This window comes from Prosopis cineraria, unplaced genomic scaffold (genome assembly GCF_029017545.1).
Source record: "Prosopis cineraria cultivar Desert tree isolate PC_DT_omini unplaced genomic scaffold, ASM2901754v1 PC49, whole genome shotgun sequence".
Taxonomy (NCBI): Eukaryota; Viridiplantae; Streptophyta; class Magnoliopsida; order Fabales; family Fabaceae; genus Prosopis; species Prosopis cineraria.
Window position 1 is genome coordinate 1 of NW_026555379.1, and position 22,511 is coordinate 22,511.

Sequence of the window (22,511 nt, forward strand, 5' to 3'; positions counted from 1 at the left end):
GTGGTACTCACACACAAGACCAAACAAAAACACAGTAAACAGCAGCAAAAATAGGGAATGGTATTGAAGCAAACAAAGCTCCAAATTTCCTGCAAATACAAGGAAAATTATGTTCGAGTTAAAATTATATTTTGATCAGAAAAGTCAAGTCAAGGTACTTCCTAGTTTGAACTAACCAAGCATTGAGAAGAATATCAATAGTAGCCAGTGAAATTTGAATGACTCTACGGCTCCCAACCCGATGCTTTCTAGAAGCCCCACATTCTCCTGCCAAGTGCCTTGAAAAGATCAGTTTTTTCATGTCCTAAGAGAAGTGAAAACTAAGGGCAGGAAGAAATAGCACTACACAGAGACTGTTGAGCCTGTCAATGTTCCAAACATACCATTAAGCAAGATTCCAATACCTTCCAGCCTATACCACGACTCAGAACATGAGCAGGAGGTGGTGTGGCACTTGCTAGACGTGATGCAGCTTTATATGCCCCAGTTGACTGTCAAATATAAGATTACTTTTCTCCATCACTGACCGACAATCAATTTCTATATGCAAAGCAGAAGCATATACCGATATACGTAGCGTAAATATGAATGACATATGATGATACCTCAATCAATGAGACTAAAACAGCAGCCATCATTCCAAAAGCATGGCCCGCATCAAATGTAGGAGCACCCCATTGAAGAGGGTATGGAATTTTTATCCTGGCCACAACAAACTCAAAAGTAAGTGATTGCCATAGCTGAAAATATATTTAATCTTTCTGAGAGTATAAACTGCCTGTACTGTTTATGGCAAAATAAAAAATGTTACAATCTACTCATTAAGTAACTTCCATAGACATTTATTGAGAGAAGTGCCACTCTTTCTGAGAGTATATGCAATTGTTGAGATTTAAAAGATGTCACTAACCACGGAGCAGAAGAAATGAGGTTTGCTCTGTCAGTTCTGCAGTGTATTTGAGTTAATTCCGGTCGGTGTTGTATGCCCCACTGGCTGTTAGGAGGTGTGCGTACGCCCATATTATTTGGTTGATATGAGCAGAGCAAATCGCTCTAGTATTGGTAGTTCTTATCTGAAAATTTTTCAGGTACTGCAGACAACAAAGTGCATATCATAATTAGAAGCCCGCATATCTACATGCTTATTTACTTTATATGTAGGCCTGCATGTCCTACTTAATTTCAACATAAGTATCCAAACTTCAAGATGATGAAATTTTAGATTGCCAGAGAGCTTTTGTCTTAGAACTTTTATCCATTTTCAATTTGACCTGCAAAGACGTTAGAGAAAAATGAACTTTAATTTGTACCTGGGAGAAGGCCACAAACAGAATAAGCATGGGGATTCCAATTTCAACGCAATGTCCAACCTGAAGAAATTTCAAAAAAAGTATAGTAAGTGATACTAACTACTAACATGAGGGAGATGCTTTTAAACTCCCTCATTTGGAATTAGTGATACGTGGATTGATGTTATACCAGAGGGAAACCTCTATCAAATAATCCGAAACCAACTAATGCGATTACTGGAACCATCCCGAGGGGGGCTGAAAACCTGCGTGGAAAATGAAAGATATTACAGTTGGCTTGTCGAATGTGAATTTTAAAGTTTCAATTCCTTGACTTTCAAAAGAAGCCACTTGAACAAATAGCCCACAATTGACTATACCCCAAGATAATTTGTATGCTTGATGCTACTATCGCAGCACCTTGCACTGCTCTCATGGTGCTGAGAAATCTCTGCATAAGTATATAACTAAGATCATGAACAAATCATTTCTCTCATGACACTCACAAAATCTCTGATTGGCAAGCGAAGAAAAAACTTCATGAATTGCAAAATGTTTGTGAAGTTCTTCTTCAAGCTAAGATCATAACACAAACAACTAGGTTGCAACAAGTGTTTTGCAGAGAAGGACCATCAACAATTGTATCGTTTAAGCTAGTTTAGCTTAAAGAAATGTAGAAATTACCAAATGTGGGTCCTCGATCCTTTGCAGTGAAGAATCGTGAATTATTGATATAATTGGGACCATGAATGCATAGGAGCTCCTAACATGTGGGTAGACGGGTTCCGAACAGAGTTTGCAGAAGTGTATTAATGCCTTCCACGAAAAGTAGAGTCTGAACCACCCTCACTTTATCATCCTGAGACATTAAATGGAAAACAAAACAAACCATACACAAGACATTCACATCATCCTGAGCATTCAACAAAACCCAAACAAATGCTTGAAGATGAAGGTTTTGTTATATCAGAATCATCAATTGGATTGGCATCTGAACATGAAATGAAGGAAAAACGAATCGAACTTGGGAACGGCATACTTAACAACTCCACCCATCAAAGGAACAAGGAATGAAGGAATCATCACCGCTGTTCCTAAGGCCAAAATGTAATGCTGAAAACCCAGAGCTATTGACTCCCCTGTGAACAAAGAATCACTCGCATGAAGAAAAAAGAAAAGAAAATGCAAAAGCGAGAATGTAGGATAGAAAAGATTCAAGCTTGGCATACCCCAAGATGGGTTTGAATCAATACAGTACTCTAGGCCTTTGAAGTTGGTCCATTGGAGGATGAGTGATCTCTTCTGGCTTCACGGCTGCCATTATAATCGAATCTTGCTGTGCTACTCTTTTGCTCACCTCCAAGTCCTACTGTTTACGGCCAAAAGAAACAAAAACGCTCGAGAGAAAGAAAGAAGAAGAAGAAATATTCTTAGGAACTGCGGGTCTTTTTGAAGATATGAGCTGATTCAATGGCAGAGGAGGAAGAAGGCAGCTACAAAACCTGACAGTAAGAGGAAGGAAGAAGGTACACAGTGACGTTGAAAAAAGCAGAAAAGAAGGAAAAGGTTGCCGGAGAAAGTAGAGAGAGAGAGAGAGAGAGAGAGAGAGAGCAAAGTTGAAATGAAAGATCTTCACTTGGAACCCACTAATGAGAGCAGTGAGAGATCTGGCGCTTGTTTGTAGCTAGTTCACATCAATCAGACTCTACTATGCTTTTGTATTATATAAAGGTGCCGTTAACTTTACCATAATCCCAGAATTACCTTTAAGGACTTCCAAAATTCTGAGCTGAATGTTACCGTTGCATTGCCCCCGACACTGATCCATGATCCATTGTAAGGCTGTGCGAGTCCGGTTTCAATCCAATTTAATTCAAGATGGTATGTGCAGTGCGATCCTTAAAATAGGGTCTTTTAAGATCAAAATTGATAAATGAACAAAACAATAGAAAAAAAATTATTTTTTTAATGGACTGAAAGGAGACTGAATATCTGGACCATGTGGTCCAATCCAATTCTATAATTTATTTAATATAATTATAATTAATTTATTTTTAACAAGTGCTTTAAGTAAATGATATTAAAGAGATGATTGCTTGTAAAGAATTGTGAGTTTGTTCTTAAATTATTGTTGTAATGTAGTGTTGAAGTTTGTTAAGTGTTGTTTTTGTTGAAGTCATAATTTAAATCATTTAGACTATAATTGAATATTTTTTTGTTAAAAATTATTTTGGAATTTATCATGATTATAAGTGATTTTTATTAGCTTAATTGAGTTTATTAGGTTAAGATAAATATTACCTCTCATAGAGAAAAAAAAATAACTAAATGAGTATTGAACTAATAGAACTAGTCTCACAGTTTTATGAACCAAATTCAATCCTGTTAATCTTTGAGTTATCACTGGACAAAACTGAACTACGGGTTGCCTAACCCAGTCCTTTTTCATGAAAGAGATCAGACTTCAAGTGGGGCTGAAATCCAATGCCATCTATTCCTTGATACAGCCCTAACCTATTGATTTTCACTGGTAACTCTATCATTATAAAAAAGTTTAAAACGTGTTACAAGGATATCTTGATCATAATGACCAAACAAGGTTATATTTGATCTTAAAAAAAAATTACTGCCTTTGTCACAATTTATAAGACATTTTTTGTAAAAAATTTGATATTTCAAAATATAAGATTCTTGAATAAAAAGTAAAGTTTTATAAATTATTTTTTATATTTACTCTTTCCATTAAATTCTCTTTTTTAATATTCTTTTACAAATAAAATATTAAATTAAGGATATTTTGAAAAAATTATTTTTATTTTAAAAAATAAAATTGTAAAAATATTTAATAAATGTTAATAGTATGTATAATTTTATTTAAAAATATTTTATAAATTAGGAGAGAAGTTGTATTTTTTTATGTTCAAGGAGGGATGTAGTATTAAACATTGTATGGGTTTTACCAAAAATGTGAGATTCATGCATCTCATGTGCTTACCAAATGGGCCGTTGCAATCCATTTAATATGTATATTCATGCGCAAAACAATTTCAATGTTCCAACGCATACCCTTTTTGGGGTTCAACAGTGCGTAATACTTGAATATATTTGTGAATATATATATCTATATATATAAATATAAAAAACCGTTTCGCAAGCACCTATCACATTTTCTTGCATTATTATTAACTCTGGAGATTTTGTTATATTTTAAATGTATAAAAAATTTTAAATAATAAATTTATTGAGCATAGTGCCTAATATATAAATTTTGGATATTTTATTATTACCTTCATCATATTTAAAGGGTAAGGAGATATAATAAATTTGAACTATTGTACAAATAGCATCTAAACAATGACTTCTTAAAATGAACAAAATGTCTTTCAATTTCTAAAATTTTAAACTCCCCAAAATCTCATCATTAAATTATAAAAAATGATCGTTATCTTTTAAAAATCAAAATGAATGTCATATCAACATATGACTAGACCTCACCATTATAGAAAATGGTAATTTTTCTAACTTAGCAATGAGGTTTCAAACTCTCAAAATTAAAACTTGATAAAAATTTACATATTATAAAAATTTAAAGTTTAAAATTCTATTATCTAAATAATTTTAAAATTTAAGATGCCCATTAATTTTAATTTAAAATTACATTATCAATACCAAACAATCATATATTGAGGAGTTGGTGTTTAGTAGCAAAAGAAATATTGCTTTCTTTTTCTTCTTTCTTTACTTTTCTTTTTCAGCGTGTGTGTGTGTGTTTTTTTTAATGACAATAAAATTTTTTGAATTATGTAAATAGTATCTTGATCTCTCAAAATATCATAATTCTTTTAAAGCTTTACGGACTTTTTTATTAAAAATTATATAAATGATTAAATTATCTTAATTAAAATATCAATTGTCATTCACAACTTTTTATTCTAAAATTTATTATTTTTCTTTTTAAAATCACAAAAATTTATAAATTCGCATTTGAATCATGATATTTCTCAAATGTTATAAATATTAATTACCATTCATAAGTTTTGTTTGATATTTTGTAATTTTTTTTTAAATTGCAAGAATGCAACAGTAATTCGTGAGTTACATTTGAAATCCTGAATTAAAAATATTTAATAATTTATTTAATTTCGTAATGATAGAAAAATTTTTAAAAATTAAGGAAATATAACATTTTTAAGGATTAAAATATTATTTAAATAATTTAAAAAATTCTATTGTCATTCCCCTTTTTTAATCCCAAGCTTGAGCATATTTAGTCAGAACGTTAAAGTTTCTTTCTTTCAAAAAAAAATAGCCCCCTCGTTTAAAGCATTGTTCGTGCAATTTTGGCTGGGATTCATCGGGAAGAGATATAAATATTTTCCAAATTTTTGTTACCTGCTAGATGCCTTTGTCAATATATTTATATAGTTAGATTTATTTTAAATTAAAGGACATATTCTCACAATTATAAGATACTTTTAAATATTCTTTTACCAACAAATGAGACACTTTTAAATAAAATCATACATATTAATAGAATTTAATAAATATACTTTACAATTTTAATTTTTTTAAAACAAAAATATAAACTTCTAAAAATAACTTTTATTTAATATTTCATTTATCAAAAAATATTAAAGAGATAGAATGTAATGGAATATAACAATAAAAAAGTATTATTACTGAAAAATTATTTTTATCCAAAATGTATTTATATTTTGGCATCAAATCTATACCAAATATCTTGTAATTTGAGATAAAGGGAGTACAATATTAAAAAAGGGGTTAAAGTATTTTTTTTGATAAACTATTTGTAATTTGAGACAATGGATTATTCTTGAATAAGTATCCAATATTTTAAACTATTTGTCATAGTAATTTCACCTCTAAATATTTAAAACATCATATTTCTTCTAATCATAAATACCCTAAAGTTAACCATTAAAAAATAATGAAAACTTAAGCATGACAAAAAAAATGCCATTTCTCATACTAGGGGGCTTGAAAGTATGTTACATTTTAATTATTTTAGAGGCAAGATTGTTATATGAAAAATAATTTATAACATTAAATTACTCTTAGGGAATAGTTTAAAGGCAAAAATGCATCTTAACTTCCACCTAGCAAGACATATTGATATGTTCGATTAAACTTTAGTCCCCCTTTAATATTTTAACGATCAATATTAGAGAATTTAATATTAGAAAAAATATGCTATTTTTTAATTTTTTAGGGATGAAAAATGTTAAGATAAATACTTTAAGAGATTGGATGTTCTTAAAAGAATAGTTCAATAACAAAAATATAACTCAATTCAAGAAAAAAAAAATACAAGTCATGTGGATATAGAACCATTTAAGTACCTTAGTAGTCACAATTTTTTAAGCCATTCCAAAAGAATAGTTTATAATTTGTTTAAATTTTATTTTTCTCTGGTCTCTCTCTTTTTTTCATCAACGATGTAGATTTTTGTTTTTATTTTCAATGAGCATGAAAGTTAGGAAAGATTACTTTGGGATGGTATAGATGAAATAAGGATTGAATATGGAGGCTCTATTTAAATAAGAATTTAAACTTTATACAAATTAATTTTTTTAAAAGTAATCTAGTTTAAAGACCTGACCTTGATAAGTCTTGTAAAAAATGACTTGGGCTCGAGCGGCCCTTTAAACCCTAATAAGCTCAATTATCTTATATACATGCGCGCACACACATATTTGATTGATAATGATATAATTTAATTAATATTTATTATAGGTGATGAAAAAGAAGTTGCAAAGATAATTAACATTGAATCTCCACCTCCATCTTCTACAATGAAACTTACATTTGAGAGATCTAATATTTTATTTTTTTAATAATGATGGGGAGGATTTAGATTTACATTGATGAAGATTTTAATTTTATCTTAAATTAAAATTTTAAATCTCTGTCAAATTTTATGTTAAATTTTATGTGAGATTTGATTTATTTATGTTGAATTTTAAAATATCCTATGTAAATTAAAATGTTAAAATTTTTTCCCAAACAGAGGACTTAAGGGCCCAGGCCTAAGCCTTTTAAATAAAAAGTCGGGTCTTAAAATTAGATCAAATTTTCAATAATCAAGCTTTAAGATTCACCCTGATTCCTACATCTAAGTATAGTATAACTTTTATTTATATTCAAATATATTATTCTTTTTAATTTTTATGTAATACTCCCTTTAGATAAAAAAATTCAACATATAGAACATTCATAACTAATTATAATTTTTTAAAAATATTAATTAAATATCCTATATAAATGTTTTGATAATTATAAGTAAAATTTTAATACCAATTTTTTAAAAAATTAATAAATAGGAAAAAAATTATAAAAATTATCAATGATTTATAATTTAAATCAAATAAAACTTTTAAAAGATGCTTTATAGTGTAGATGGAGTACTCCTCCCTTCCGTTGCTTTTTTTAAGACTTTGTAATTAATTAATATTATTTGTAGTTAATTAATGTATTAGTACTAAGTCCCTGAATGTAGTTAAGAGTCTGGTCAGGATAATAAAGAGGGAGATTAACTTACAAGGGGTGAACGCCCAGACGAGGAATCTCCAACGTCTCTCAATTCAGATGCCAAGACAAACCACTTTGATACTTGAGCTCTCATCATCATCATCAACATCATCATGATGGACAATAATCATTTAATTATATACTCTCTTCATTTCTATATATAAAATATTGTTTAATTAAATTATATAAATTAATAAAAATTAATTATTTAATTAAAAGTACAATAACATTTTAATTTTATCTCTAATTATTATAAATAAAAAATAAATCTTTTTAAAATAAATTAATAAAAGTACTCTTTCTAATTTAATAAAGATATAATGGTCCATTCATTAAGAAAATGCTAACAAACCCTTATATTTAGGGGTAAAAAAAATATTTTAAAAAACTTTTTATATATAGAGACAGAAGGAGTAATTTTAACTCAATTGAAACTTTATTTTTTAAACTTTAACTCGTTATGACTCAATTATTATAGTTTTGACTCAATTTTAACTTTATCCTTAAGCTTTGACTTTTACAACTCAACTTATATAATAATTAGTCCTTGTATTTATAGTCTATATAAATATTAAAGTGTTTAGCACATTAAAATTTTGTACTAAATTTAAACATAATTTTATTCTTTATAATTTTATATTTAAAATAAAGGGACAAATATTTAAATAGTTAAAACCATAAAAATTAAGTTACAAGAGTCAAAATAATTGAGTTATAATCAAGTCAAAACTATAAAGATTAAATTATAATAAATTAAAGTTAACAAGTTAAGTTTAATTGAATCAAAATTATAAGGACTAAATCATTAAATTTTTCTTACTATTACTCCTCCCTATCCATCTATCCTAAATTATAAGAATTTTTTTTAAATAACTTTTCAAATACAAAACTTTGACAAAAATAATTTTTCAATATTAATACTTTTCAATGCTATCCTTCATATGTATTCTTTTTTCTTAACATTTTTTAATGAATGGAGTATTAAATGAACTGTATTTTTTTAAAATTATATCTTTTTTTAAATAAAAAGGTAAACTATATTTAATAAACTTTATTTAATATTATAATTTTCTCTAAGAGTGTCTTGGAAACCAGGATGGGGAGTCCTTGCTGTTGTTGTTCTAAATGTATAGTGAAACTTTTAATATTCAAGATTATTATCTCATTGTAACATCCCAATTTAAATTTTAATAGTTAATTTGGGTTAATAAAAATTTTGAAAGTATTATTAAATTATTATAAAAAAAGGTATGAAAAAAAATAAAAAAATAAAAAAATAATAATAATAAATAAAAAATAAATTATATTAAATTATTATTATTATAATAATAAAAAGAAAGAAAGGAAAAGAAAGGAAGAAGAAGAAGAAAACGAATTTGCTTCGTCCGCCGCCTCAACAGTAACAATAATAAAATAATAATAAAAAGAAAAGAAGAAGAAGAGAGAGAAAATAATTAAAAAAAATGTGGGACCCACTGAATTTTTATAAAAACTCACCTGTTCCTTCATTTCTTCATTCCTTCTTTCGTGCGTGAGCTTCGGCAGAGAGAGCATCTGTGAGCCAAATTCACCGGTGCTGGGTTTTAAGGTAAGAGTTTTTAATAGGATATTTAGGGTGTGATTTTAAGCTTTTCAAGACTAAGTAAGTGTTCTAAAAATTTTTCTTAGTCATCCTTCTTCTTTAGTTTCTGAGTTTGTAGTGGTAGAAAATTTAAGATCTGAAAGAGGGATGAATTTATGTTGAATAAATATGGTTTTTGAGGTTGTCAGTAGTATAATAAATGTTATAGAGTATAAATTTGTTAATGATCTTTGAATTTATGGCTTATGGATCAAATTCTAAACTAGATCTGAAAATATATGTTGATTTATTGAGGTTTAGATGATTATTTGGGATGAGAAATGAATTATTATGGTTATAGGATTATGATTCTAAGCTAGAGACTTAATTTTTAATTTTTGGGTATTTTAGGTACGAATTTATAAAATAAAAAGAAAATTTTGATAATAGAAATTAGTTTAAAATTTGATTTTTAGATTATTAATGTTTATTGATAATTAAAAGAGGAGTTAAAAATTATACTTAATAGTATTAACTATAGATTTGTATTAAGATTGAGATTAGGAATTATGTTATATTTTTAATTCTATTATTAGAATTATTTTATTAGTTTCAAAAATTGAAACTAATATTTATAAATAATATGTTATTTGTAGATTGTATTACTGGTGAAGATTGTGGTGAGAGAGAAATTTTAAGGAATAATTTATTGAAAAAGCCACAAGGTAACCATGCTTTTAATTTGTGATTAGTGTTACTTCATGTTAATTGGGTGATTATTGAGAAAATTATAAATTTTGTAATATTGTATAATTGTGCAATATTATTATGAATTTGTTTGATTATTGTGGGAGGTGTTGGGAGACTTGCTATTGTTGTTGTATTTATGTGCCACGTGGTACGCCCCTATTGGAGCTCAATAGGTGGTTTGTAAGGGCTCGGGCTAATCTACCTTTGGCCGGGTAATTTAGTACCGAGTGAGGGCTACGGCTCGAGGTTAATGGAGGGATATAAGGATGGTTGTTTGTGTTTATAATATTTCTTATATTTGTTGGAATTATATTATTTTTAATTCTCACTTAGTAAGCACACACTTAACTGTTTGTATACACTATCATAAATTGGCTTTGGTTACTGGGACTTTTGAGTCTCATTATGTGGTTAACAATTTTCAGGAGAAGAGCCACGAGTGACACGTGGAGGAGTCCCAGAGGCTTAGTGGTATAGATCCACTGTCTCTTTTGGGTATTTAATTTATGATTTATAATGTGTTATATTGCCAATATTAGGGCTTTTTGTTTATTGTCAATTATATGAATATATAAATGTAATCATGCCTTTCAAACTATTTCTATTTTTGGTACAATTTGGATGACTGTAATTTTAATATTTGGTTTACTTTGGATTGGTTAAAATGGCATGATTATAAGGTCAAATAACTGGCTTGTGTTGAAAATTGATTAAATTGCTTATTTTACTTGTTGGGAGTATAAGGATGGACAAATGTGATTTAGTTTACTTGTTGGGAGTATAAGGATGGACAAATGTGATTTAGCCTAATGGCATGTGGGAGGTAAAAATTTATCTGAAATGTTATAGTGTGTGAGTTGAAGCCAATTATAAAATATTTTATATTGAAATTATTGATATAAAAATGTGTTGGGTGGCTGTAACCCAACTATGGTTGAGTTAAATTATTTAAAAAAAAAAATTTTGGTGTGTTACAAATTTTGGTATCAGAGCTACATGTTTCAAATTCTTATAAATTATGAAATTGTTATACATTAACCTAGTTTATTGGCAATATACATTAGTAAATCATAATACTTCTCCATTATTTTTCTTGTCTTGAGATTAGTGTTAATTAATTATGTGACTTCCATCCTTTAGGAGGGGAGAGATGGTGTCCAAAACTAGGAGAGGTGGCGAAATTGTCGGTGATTCTATAGAGCCAATAGGAAATGACATACCTTCACTGCCACAACCGGAGCCCACACAGCAACAAATTGGGCAGGGCGAGCCCATACAGTCACAACTAAGGCAGGATGAGCCAACCATGAGGCAAATGATGGATCTACTATATAATCTTAGTGACCGCATGAAGAGACAAGAAGAAGAATTGGCCGCTTTAAGACAATATAAGGAGAATGACAACCGAGAGGGAAATGGCCAACAAGAAGGAAGCCATACCAAGGTATTCAATGCGAGCCAATCTGCTGATGAAGGCTTACCTCCTTATTCTCACCATGAGACTAGTCCGAAGAATGTGAGTCTCCACTCTGAGCAACAGACATCCACGATCACAAAGATCTGGAGTACTTTTCGTAAGTTTAATCCTCCTACTTTCGATGGAAATCTTAAGCCGGCGGTGGTTGAAGAATGGATAGATCAATTGGAGAGTATTTTTCGTATGGTTGTGTGCACTTCTAATCAAAAGGTGCAGCTGGCAATATTCCTACTACAGAAGAGTGCTAAGAAATGGTGGGAAACATCAGGACCGAAGGATGATTCCTCTCTTACTTGGGAAGATTTTAAAGCCATATTGTTCGAGAATTATTTTCCTACTGCACTGAGAGCAGAAAAGGAGGCTGAGTTTCATGCATTCCGCCAGGGTGATTTAGATGAGGATGAATTTATTGAACAATTCTCAGAATTATCTAAATACTCTACTTACCTCCAGAAACATGAAGACACGGAGTGGATGGCTGAACGATTACTAGAGAAGGCGAGGCCTGATCTAAGGGAACAGTTAGCCCCTTTTGAGATCAAGACATTCAGTGAGATGTGCAATAAGCTTCGAATAGTTTCTCGGAGGAAGAGAGAGGCTAGATTAGAAGCTGATAGAGAGAGGAGGAAAGAACCTCATGGGAAGCCCCCTATCCACACCAGACCCATTGGTGGAGTAGAGAAGAGGAGCAGTCAAATCTTTGGAGGTTTTAGAAATCAGAAGAAGAAGGGCTACTATCATAAGGGCCAGAGCTACAGAGGGAATCAGAGTGGAAGTCAAGGGTCCTATAGGAGCCCAGCTACCTTTAATCCTACTCCTAGTGCTGCTAGTAATCAAGCATGCAGTAAGTGTGGGAAGTTTCATTCTGGTGATTGTTGGGTTTGTTACATCTGTCAGAAGCCTGGTCATATTGCTAGATTCTGCTATCAAAACCAAAATAGGGGTAATGATCAGAGACCTACAGTACCAGCACGAGTGTATGCCCTCTCTGGGCCAGAGGCTGCTAACAACCCTAATGCTATCCGAGGTATAATCCGAATCCTTGATAATGATGTTTGTGCTTTGTTTGATTCGGGTGCTACACACTCTTTTGTGTCTGATGAATGTATGAAAAGATGTAAATTGCCTGTGTGTACCTTACCTTTTGATGTGAAGATTTCTACTCCTGCTGGTTTGACTGTAAGGACTGCTAAGGCATGTCTAAATGTAGAGGTTGAGTATGAGGGTCGAAAGACCACCATAGACCTCATTTGTTTGTCTTTGTCTGGGATTGATGTTATTGTGGGGATGGATTGGTTGTCTGCAAATGGAGCTGTACTTAATTGTCAGAAAAAGAGTGTGTCACTCTCAGCTTCTTACTGTAACCCCTGTAGAGTCCCAAAGTCCTATGTTGTTGTCTGCAGCTCAAGTAGAACAGTGTATAAGAAAGGGCTGTCAAGCTTTTATGATTTTCTTCTCAATCAAGGCAGAGATTGAAGAAGGTGTAGATCAGATTCCAGTAGTGAGAGAATTCCCTGACGTCTTTCCTACTGAAGTGATCGGTTTGCCTCCAGAACGAGAGGTTGAGTTCTCGATTGAACTCGTACCTGGTACGGGGCCTATTTCTAAGGCACCCTATAGGATGTCTCCATCGGAGTTAGCTGAGTTGAAGAGACAAATTGAAGAGTTGTTAGAGAAGGGGTTTATCAGACCGAGTGTATCACCATGGGGGTCACCGGTACTGTTTGTGAAAAAGAAAGATGGAAGCCTTAGATTGTGTATTGATTATAGACAATTGAATAAGGTAACCATCAAGAATAAGTACCCCTTACCTCGAATTGATGATTTGTTAGACCAATTAGTCAATTCAGCGGTGTTTTCTAAGATTGATCTAAGATCAGGGTATCATCAATTGAGGGTTAGAGCAGAGGATATCCCTAAAACTGCTTTTAGGACTAGATATGGGCACTATGAGTTCCTAGTGATGCCGTTTGGGTTAACAAATGCCCCAGCTGTCTTCATGGATTATATGAATCGAATCTTCAGGCCTTATCTCGATGAATTTGTTGTAGTCTTTATTGATGACATACTTATTTATTCTCGAGATGAGGTGGACCATGCTAGACATCTTAAAATTGTTTTGGAGATATTAAGAGAGCACAAGCTCTATGCCAAGTTGAGCAAATGTGATTTTTGGCTTAAAGAAGTTAAATTCTTAGGCCATGTTGTTTCAGAAGAAGGGGTAGCAGTGGACCCTAGTAAGATAGATGCAGTGATGAAATGGGAACAACCTCGAAGTGTGACAGAGATTAGGAGTTTCTTGGGTCTTGCAGGCTACTATCGTCGTTTCATTAAGGGTTTTTCACAAATTGCAATGCCCTTGACTAAGTTGACCAGGAAAGATGCTCCATTTATTTGGACGAACGAGTGTGAAATTGCATTCCAGGAGCTGAAAAAGAGGTTGACCACCACACCGGTGCTCACCTTACCTGTTCCAACTGCTCCTTATACCTTGTATACTGATGCTTCTAAGAAAGGTTTAGGTTGTGTATTGATGCAGGAGGATCGAGTAGTGGCTTATGCCTCTCGACAGTTGAGACCTCATGAGGAAAATTACCCTACTCATGACTTGGAGCTTGCTGCTGTGGTATTTGCCTTGAAGATTTGGAGGCACTATCTTTATGGTTCTTCTTTTGAAGTCTTCAGTGATCATAAAAGTTTAAAATATTTGTTTGATCAAAAGGAGCTCAACATGAGACAGCGCAGATGGATTGAGTTTTTGAAGGATTATGACTTTGAGTTGAAGTATCATCCAGGGAAAGCTAACGTAGTCGCCGACGCTCTGAGCAGGAAGCTTGTACATACTGCTCACATGATGGTCAGAGAACATGAATTATGGAGTAGTTTTCATGCAGTAAATGTAGAAGTAGTCGAAAATCGTTTGGCTGCTCTACATATTACTGAATTTGAGAATAATTTTTGGGAAGAAATCAGAATTTCGCAGCAGAAGGATGATTATTTGAATAAGATTAGGGTAGAGATTGGGGCTGGAAAGGCTGAACATTTTGATGTGACCGATGATGATGTCGTAAGATATAAAGGTAGAGTGTGTGTGCCTAATGATACTCGATTGAAAAATATCTTACTTGAGGAGGCTCATCAGAGTAAATATACCATTCACCCAGGAGCAACTAAGATGTATCATGACTTAAGACGTGGTTGGTGGTGGCCAAGGATGAAGAGAGATGTAACTGAACATGTAACTCGTTGTTTGACTTGTCAGAAAGTCAAAATTGAGCATCAGAAACCAGCCGGGATGCTACAGTCTCTTGATATTCCAGAGTGGAAATGGGACAGCATTTCTATGGACTTCATTACAGGATTGCCTAGAACATCTTCTGGTCATGACACTATATGGGTAATCGTAGATCGACTCACCAAATCAGCTCATTTTCTTGCTACTAATATCAAGTATTCTCTCGAAAAATTAACTGAAATCTACATAAGAGAAGTGGTGAGATTGCATGGAGTGCCGACAAATATTGTATCTGATCGTGATCCGAGATTCACATCAAACTTTTGGAAGTCATTACAGGAAGCCATGGGTACTCGTCTGAGTTTTAGCACCGCTTACCACCCCCAGACCGATGGGCAAACGGAACGAACCATACAAACTCTTGAAGACATGTTAAGAGCGTGTGCCATTGAGCTTAGAGGTAATTGGGATAGTCACTTACCATTAGCTGAATTTGCCTACAATAATAGTTTTCATTCTAGCATTCAGATGGCACCTTATGAGGCATTGTATGGAAGAAAATGTAGATCGCCACTGTGTTGGACAGAATTAAGTGAGAGAACTGTTTTGGGGCCAGACATTGTTGATGAGACTACCCAAAAGATTGCTTTAATCAAGCAAAAATTACTCACAGCTCAAAGTAGACAAAAGAGTTATGCGGATAAGAGGAGAAGACCGCTTGAGTTTGAAGTAGGTGACCATGTATTTTTAAAATCTCTCCGGTAACTGGTGTTGGAAGAGCTATTAAGGCTAAGAAGTTGACACCAAGGTTTATGGGGCCTTTTGAGATCTTAAAACGAGTTGGACCAGTAGCGTACCAAGTAGCATTACCACCCCAAATTGCTGGAATACACAACGTATTCCATGTGTCACAACTGAAAAAGTATCAACCAGATCCTTCCCATATAATTGAACCCGAGGAAATTGAACTCAGGGAGAATTTGACATTCAGAGCTGAACCAGAAAGGATTGTGGATTATAAGGACAAGCAATTAAGAAACAAGACCATTAGATTGGTTAAAGTAATCTGGAAGAGCACAACTCCAGGTGATGCTACGTGGGAGACCGAGGACAGTATGCGACGTGATTATCCTCGTCTTTTTGATTAAGTGAGTAGTTAATAGTTATTAATTTTAAATTTTGAGGACAAAATTTCTAAAAGGAGGGGAGAATTGTAACATCCCAATTTAAATTTTAATAGTTAATTTGGGTTAATAAAAATTTTGAAAAGTATTATTAAATTATTATTATAAAAAAAAGGTATGAAAAAAAATAAAAAATTAAAAAAATAATAATAATAAATAAAAAATAAAATATTATTAAATTATTATTATAATAATAAAAAGAAAGAAAGGAAAAGAAAGGAAAGAAGAAGAAGAAAACGAATTTGCTTCGTCCGCCGCCTCAACAGTAACAATAATAAAATAATAATAAAAAGAAAAGAAGAAGAGAGAGAGAAAATAATTAAAAAAAATGTGGGACCCACTGAATTTTTATAAAAACTCACCTGTTCCTTCATTTCTTCATTCCTTCTTTCGTGCGTGAGCTTCGGCAGAGAGAGCATCTGTGAGCCAAATTCACCGGTGCTGGGTTTTAAGGTAAGAGTTTTTAATAGGATATTTAGGGTGTGATTTTAAGCTTTTCAAGACTAAGTAAGTGTTCTAAAAATTTTTCTTAGTCATCCTTCTTCTTTAGTTTCTGAGTTTGTAGTGGTAGAAAATTTAAGATCTGAAAGAGGGATGAATTTATGTTGAATAAATATGGTTTTTGAGGTTGTCAGTAGTATAATAAATGTTCTAGAGTATAAATTTGTTAATGATCTTTGAATTTATGGCTTATGGATCAAATTCTAAACTAGATCTGAAAATATATGTTGATTTATTGAGGTTTAGATGATTATTTGGGATGAGAAATGAATTATTATGGTTATAGGATTATGATTCTAAGCTAGAGACTTAATTTTTAATTTTTGGGTATTTTAGGTACGAATTTATAAAATAAAAAGAAAATTTTGATAATAGAAATTAGTTTAAAATTTGATTTTTAGATTATTAATGTTTATTGATAATTAAAAGAGGAGTTAAAAATTATACTTAATAGTATTAACTATAGATTTGTATTAAGATTGAGATTAGGAATTATGTTATATTTTTAATTCTATTATTAGAATTATTTTATTAGTTTCAAAAATTGAAACTAATATTTATAAATAATATGTTATTTGTAGATTGTATTACTGGTGAAGATTGTGGTGAGAGAGAAATTTTAAGGAATAATTTATTGAAAAAGCCACAAGGTAACCATGCTTTTAATTTATGATTGTGTTACTTCATGTTAATTGGGTGATTATTGAGAAAATTTAAATTTTGTAATATTGTATAATTGTGCAATATTATTATGAATTTGTTTGATTATTGTGGGAGGTGTTGGGAGACTTGCTATTGTTGTTGTATTTATGTGCCACGTGGTACGCCCCTATTGGAGCTCAATAGGTGGTTTGTAAGGGCTCGGGCTAATCTACCTTTGGCCGGGTAATTTAGTACCGAGTGAGGGCTACGGCTCGAGGTTAATGGAGGGATATAAGGATGGTTGTTTGTGTTTATTATAATATTTCTTATATTTGTTGGAATTATATTATTTTTAATTCTCACTTAGTAAGCACACACTTAACTGTTTGTATACACTATCATAAATTGGCTTTGGTTACTGGGACTTTTGAGTCTCATTATGTGGTTAACAATTTTCAGGAGAAGAGCCAAGAGTGACACGTGGAGGAGTCCCAGAGGCTTAGTGGTATAGATCCACTGTCTCTTTTGGGTATTTAATTTATGATTTATAATGTGTTATATTGCCAATATTAGGGCTTTTTGTTTATTGTCAATTATATGAATATATAAATGTAATCATGCCTTTCAAACTATTTCTATTTTTGGTACAATTTGGATGACTGTAATTTTAATATTTGGTTTACTTTGGATTGGTTAAAATGGCATGATTATAAGGTCAAATAACTGGCTTGTGTTGAAAATTGATTAAATTGCTTATTTTACTTGTTGGGAGTATAAGGATGGACAAATGTGATTTAGTTTACTTGTTGGGAGTATAAGGATGGACAAATGTGATTTAGCCTAATGGCATGTGGGAGGTAAAAATTTATCTGAAATGTTATAGTGTGTGAGTTGAAGCCGATTATAAAATATTTTATATTGAAATTATTGATATAAAAATGTGTTGGGTGGCTGTAACCCAACTATGGTTGAGTTAAATTATTTAAAAAAAAAAATTTTGGTGTGTTACAGTTATCAATTTAGTATTTAAAATTTAATCTTTATTGATCAATTTCTTAAAAGTTATATTAGGGATGTTTAACTTGTATTTATCCTGATCGACCTGATTCCGTACCGACTCAAAAATAATTGAGACAAAACTTTACAAGATAGGATGGGACACGTGATTGCTTTCATGATGTCTAGTCTTATCTTATCCCTAATATTATATTATTAAATATTATTGTCACTATTATTAGTGTGCTGAAACAATTAATTAATCAATTAATTTAGACTTCTCCCAACAATAATTTAGGCATCGAGTCTCTAATTATCTTTTCAAAGTCAACTAATCCAACATTATATCACATTAAACCAGCACGGGACCATATTTGTCTATCATGTTTGAAATTTAATGTAATCTAGAAATAAAAATTAAAAAATGTAATGAGAAAATTAATTTCAGCCAATTCAATAATATGTATTTGAATTGTACTCGATGTAATTGAATATCAAATAATTATGAAAAAATATAATTATTAGTTCTTATAATTTTATCAAAATTTTTTCTCAGTTCTCCTAATTTTTTAGTGTATAGAGACTGAAAACATTAAAATTATAGAAAAATGAGTAGTAAATGCCACTCAATTTTGCGAAAACTATAAAAATTGAAAACATTAAAAAAATTATAATGACTGAAAGTAAAGCTCGATAAAATTATATGGATTAATAACTATATTTTCCCAATCGTTATTTAAAAATTCAAGAGCATTTTCAAATAGTAATTATTCATTTATATGCTTCTTTTGTTAAAAAATATAAGGCATTTTTAATTAAATCTCACTTTCCAAAAAAGTAGTTACCAACTTTCAAACTAATTTTATCTTTTTATATTTACTCCTTTTAAACATACTACAATAAATATAAAGTCATTATTAATAGGGACACTTTTAAAAAAGGCAATAATTATATCTTGAAAGATTAAAAATGTCTTATATTTTTAAATATTCAACTCCTTAAAAAATGCCTTATATTCTTGAACGGAAGGAGTATGTGTGTGTCTATATATCAAACTCTAGTGTTTGTTTGAAATCAAAATTTTAATTGAGTGGTATAAAGTAGGGTTAAGGTATAAATTTACCTTCAAAGTTTTCACACAAGCGCACATGATATCTTCAAATTCTTTTCGGCACGATATCACCCTAATATTTTTAAATTGATACTCCTTTCGTTAAAAAATATAAGATATTTTTTAAAAGTTTGATATTCAAAAATATAAAGCATTTGTAGTTTTTTGAGATGTAATCATTACTTTTTTTTTAAAATGCCCTTATTTATAATAAATTTATATTTATTGTAGAATGTTTAATAGAAATAAATATGAAAAGATAAGGTTAATTTAAAAGTAAGTAAATATTTTATTAAAAATAAAATTTAATTAAAAATATTTTATATTTTTTAATGAAAGAGTGTAATTTTGTCCCACAATTAGTGTTGACTATTAACTTATTAATTTTGACCGTTAGATGTCTCCTGCCCGTCATATGTGAATCCATGTCAGATATAACTCATTTTTTTTTTTATATAATTCTTTTCCTTCTTTCTCCCAACTTCAAAGCCGCGAAGATCTTCATCATCTTCCGACCCCATGTCGAGTTGCTTCCTCTACAACAGACCCAGCTCGAACCAAATTATCACCCTCATCATCTTCCGGCCCTCTATCTCTCTCTCCACCTTCATCATCACCCAATTCTCAAGCCTAGGAAATCTTGGACATTCTCTGCAGAAAACCAAAACCCAAATTGCGACTCTACTCAGTTTCTTTTGCTTGAATTATCCAGGTTAGTTGGCTCAAATCACGAGGACGGCACCTCGTATTCTGGGTTTCTGGGTACTTCACGAGGACGATGATGTGAGAAGACGACACCTTCAGATCGTTCCAAGCGCCGCCGCCCCACAACTAAATGAAAGCTTCTCCGATGATACCCATATCAGATCGTTTTCTCGCAACGCGAAATCTGCTAAAGATGATTTTGTTATATCAATAATTTTGATTCGTGGTTTTTAGTGATTTTTCTTTTAGTTGTTGTGTTTATCATTTGGATTTTTGACAGTTACATTCTGAAATCTGCTAAAGATGGCGAAAGCTGGCGCGTTGGATATGGGAGTATATATTCTCCATTATCTTTCTGATTTCAATCTGCAAGTCTCTGATTTGCTTGTTGCAATGACGGTTCTTTGTTTTTCTGCATTGATGTTTTCATTGTATCTTCGTGGGGGAGCTACTTTTCTCTCTAATTCCCAGTGTAGATTATACTTCAATCTCGCCTTATATGGATGGAAATGATAATGCATTCCTCGATTTTGAAGATCTTGGTTTGGGATTGAAGATGCTGAAGGTCTGGGTTCAAAGAAGACATGAAACAGAGTTGGTGAAACCTTGAAGGTGGGACCCACATAAAAATTAGGAAGTTTTCTTAGAGAAAAGATCATATAGGTGCCACATAGGCATACAATGTCAGTGCACAAATGCGTCAGTCAAGTCAACTAACTGTAAACTCAGTCAAACCTTAAGGGGGGCGACATTATACCAAATTAAAAAAAATGTTGGAGTGTCAAAAAAATTTGAGGATATTAAATGCGCGTGAATGAATATTTTGTGGTTAAATTTATACTTTAACTCTATAAAGTATTCTCATGGTTCAATGATTTTTTTTCTTTAAAAAAATATAAAATATTTTTAATTAAATTTTATCATTAATAAAGTAGTTGCCTACTTTCAAATTAATTTTATTTTTTTATATTTATTTTTATTAAACATCCTACAATAAATATAAAGTCATTCATTAATAAGGATATTTTTTTTAAAAAAATAATAATTATACATTAAAAAATTAAAAATACTTTATATTTTTAACATTTAAATTTTTAAATAATATTTTATATTTTTGAATGGAGGAAGTAGTTAAATTTTAATACTTGCAAAAGTTGATTCGTAAGGATTTCATAATTTATAAGGTTAGGGGTTTAAATTTGCTGTTGATAAAAAACTTACTTAGTAAAAGACCTGAAAGGTATCTATTTAAGTATTATTTAAATTTAGAGATCCAACCTAACTCACTCGATTTTTTATTGATTAAAAACGTAGTAGATTTTTAATCTATGGGATAAACAGAACCCGTAAAATCTGGCAACATCACTTTTGAGAAGACAAGTTTATTATTCTTTTTGTCCTTCACTCCGTAACACTTGTTATTGCAGAGTCTGAGTCACAATTCTCCATCCATCCTCTTCCTGTATAACTTCAAAAGATATTACCCTATCATCATCCCGTAATTCCAGAACCCCAAACTCAAACTTAATTTTCTCATGATTAAGCTTTTCTGTTCCAATAAAATCATTTAAATAACCAAACCCGGTAATAGCTCTTGGACTCATATGTATATAGGTCTCTCTAGAATCAAAGTAGAACACAGCTAGTTGAAAACCAGAAAAGTATAACAGCAAAAAGAACCTTTTATTATTTACAAAACTTCGATGTGAATATTCAACAGCACTTCGGATATATGATTTATATGTCTGAGATAGACTAACCACGAGAAGCCAATCTGTGTCCACACATGACATGCATTTTCTTTTTGGAAAAACAAATATATTTACATCATTGAAGAGAAAACAAAACTTGAAAACACATTAAAGCAGAGACATTATTCCTTAGCTAGCAAGAATATGATGCGATGCCATCCCACGCTATGAACAAGTGTCCCCAAAGAAAGTACAGTCAGCCTCCTTTATGAGACTAAAAAGATACAAAACGATTAAGTTATCTCCAAAGGCACAACGCGAGCAACTTATATCCGATTCAGACCACAAGGACTTTATTACTAAGCAAGCCGTTAGAATAATCCAAGGTTCTTAACTTTGCCAGGACGTAGCTAAACCAATAAAGCAAGAAGGGAATTACGAAGTATATATGAACGGAATATCCAAGCATGCCCTGAATCCTGGTATAAAAGAATGGACATGCATGATAATACAATGGTCACAAATTTAAAAAGAAAGTCCATTAAACTTACAAATTATTCAACTTGTGAGGCTTTCTAATATGAGACTCATTATAATAATACCTTATCAAGAGTTGATGTCCTCAGCTCAGCCTCCTGCTAGTCAAGATCCTACATGTATAAATACTAATGTAACGAGTACAAATTTAAAAAAAAATTCATTTTAAAAAATTAATTTATTGAGTAAAAGAGCTCTTTATATTTGTAAATCCTACACCGCTGGTGAAACTCGTGATAAACTAATAACGGATATAAAGTCGGTCTTTGCTTTTTTCCTTATT

At 31.3% G+C, this 22,511-nt stretch overlaps 1 protein-coding gene and 1 pseudogene across 1 annotated transcript; one reads left to right on the top strand and one right to left on the bottom strand.

The window, feature by feature from the left end:
• Positions 1-25: 25 nt before the first annotated feature.
• Positions 26-2,610, bottom strand: LOC129295110 (nucleobase-ascorbate transporter 2-like; annotated as a pseudogene).
• An 8,702-nt stretch (positions 2,611-11,312) lies between these two features.
• Positions 11,313-18,105, top strand: LOC129295109 (uncharacterized). Its single transcript, XM_054933586.1, has 3 exons — positions 11,313-12,653; positions 17,128-17,196; positions 17,648-18,105. Exons 1-3 carry the CDS (start codon positions 11,456-11,458, stop codon positions 17,689-17,691), a joined length of 1,311 nt encoding a protein of 436 aa, XP_054789561.1. The 5' UTR covers positions 11,313-11,455; the 3' UTR covers positions 17,692-18,105.
• Positions 18,106-22,511: the final 4,406 nt, after the last annotated feature.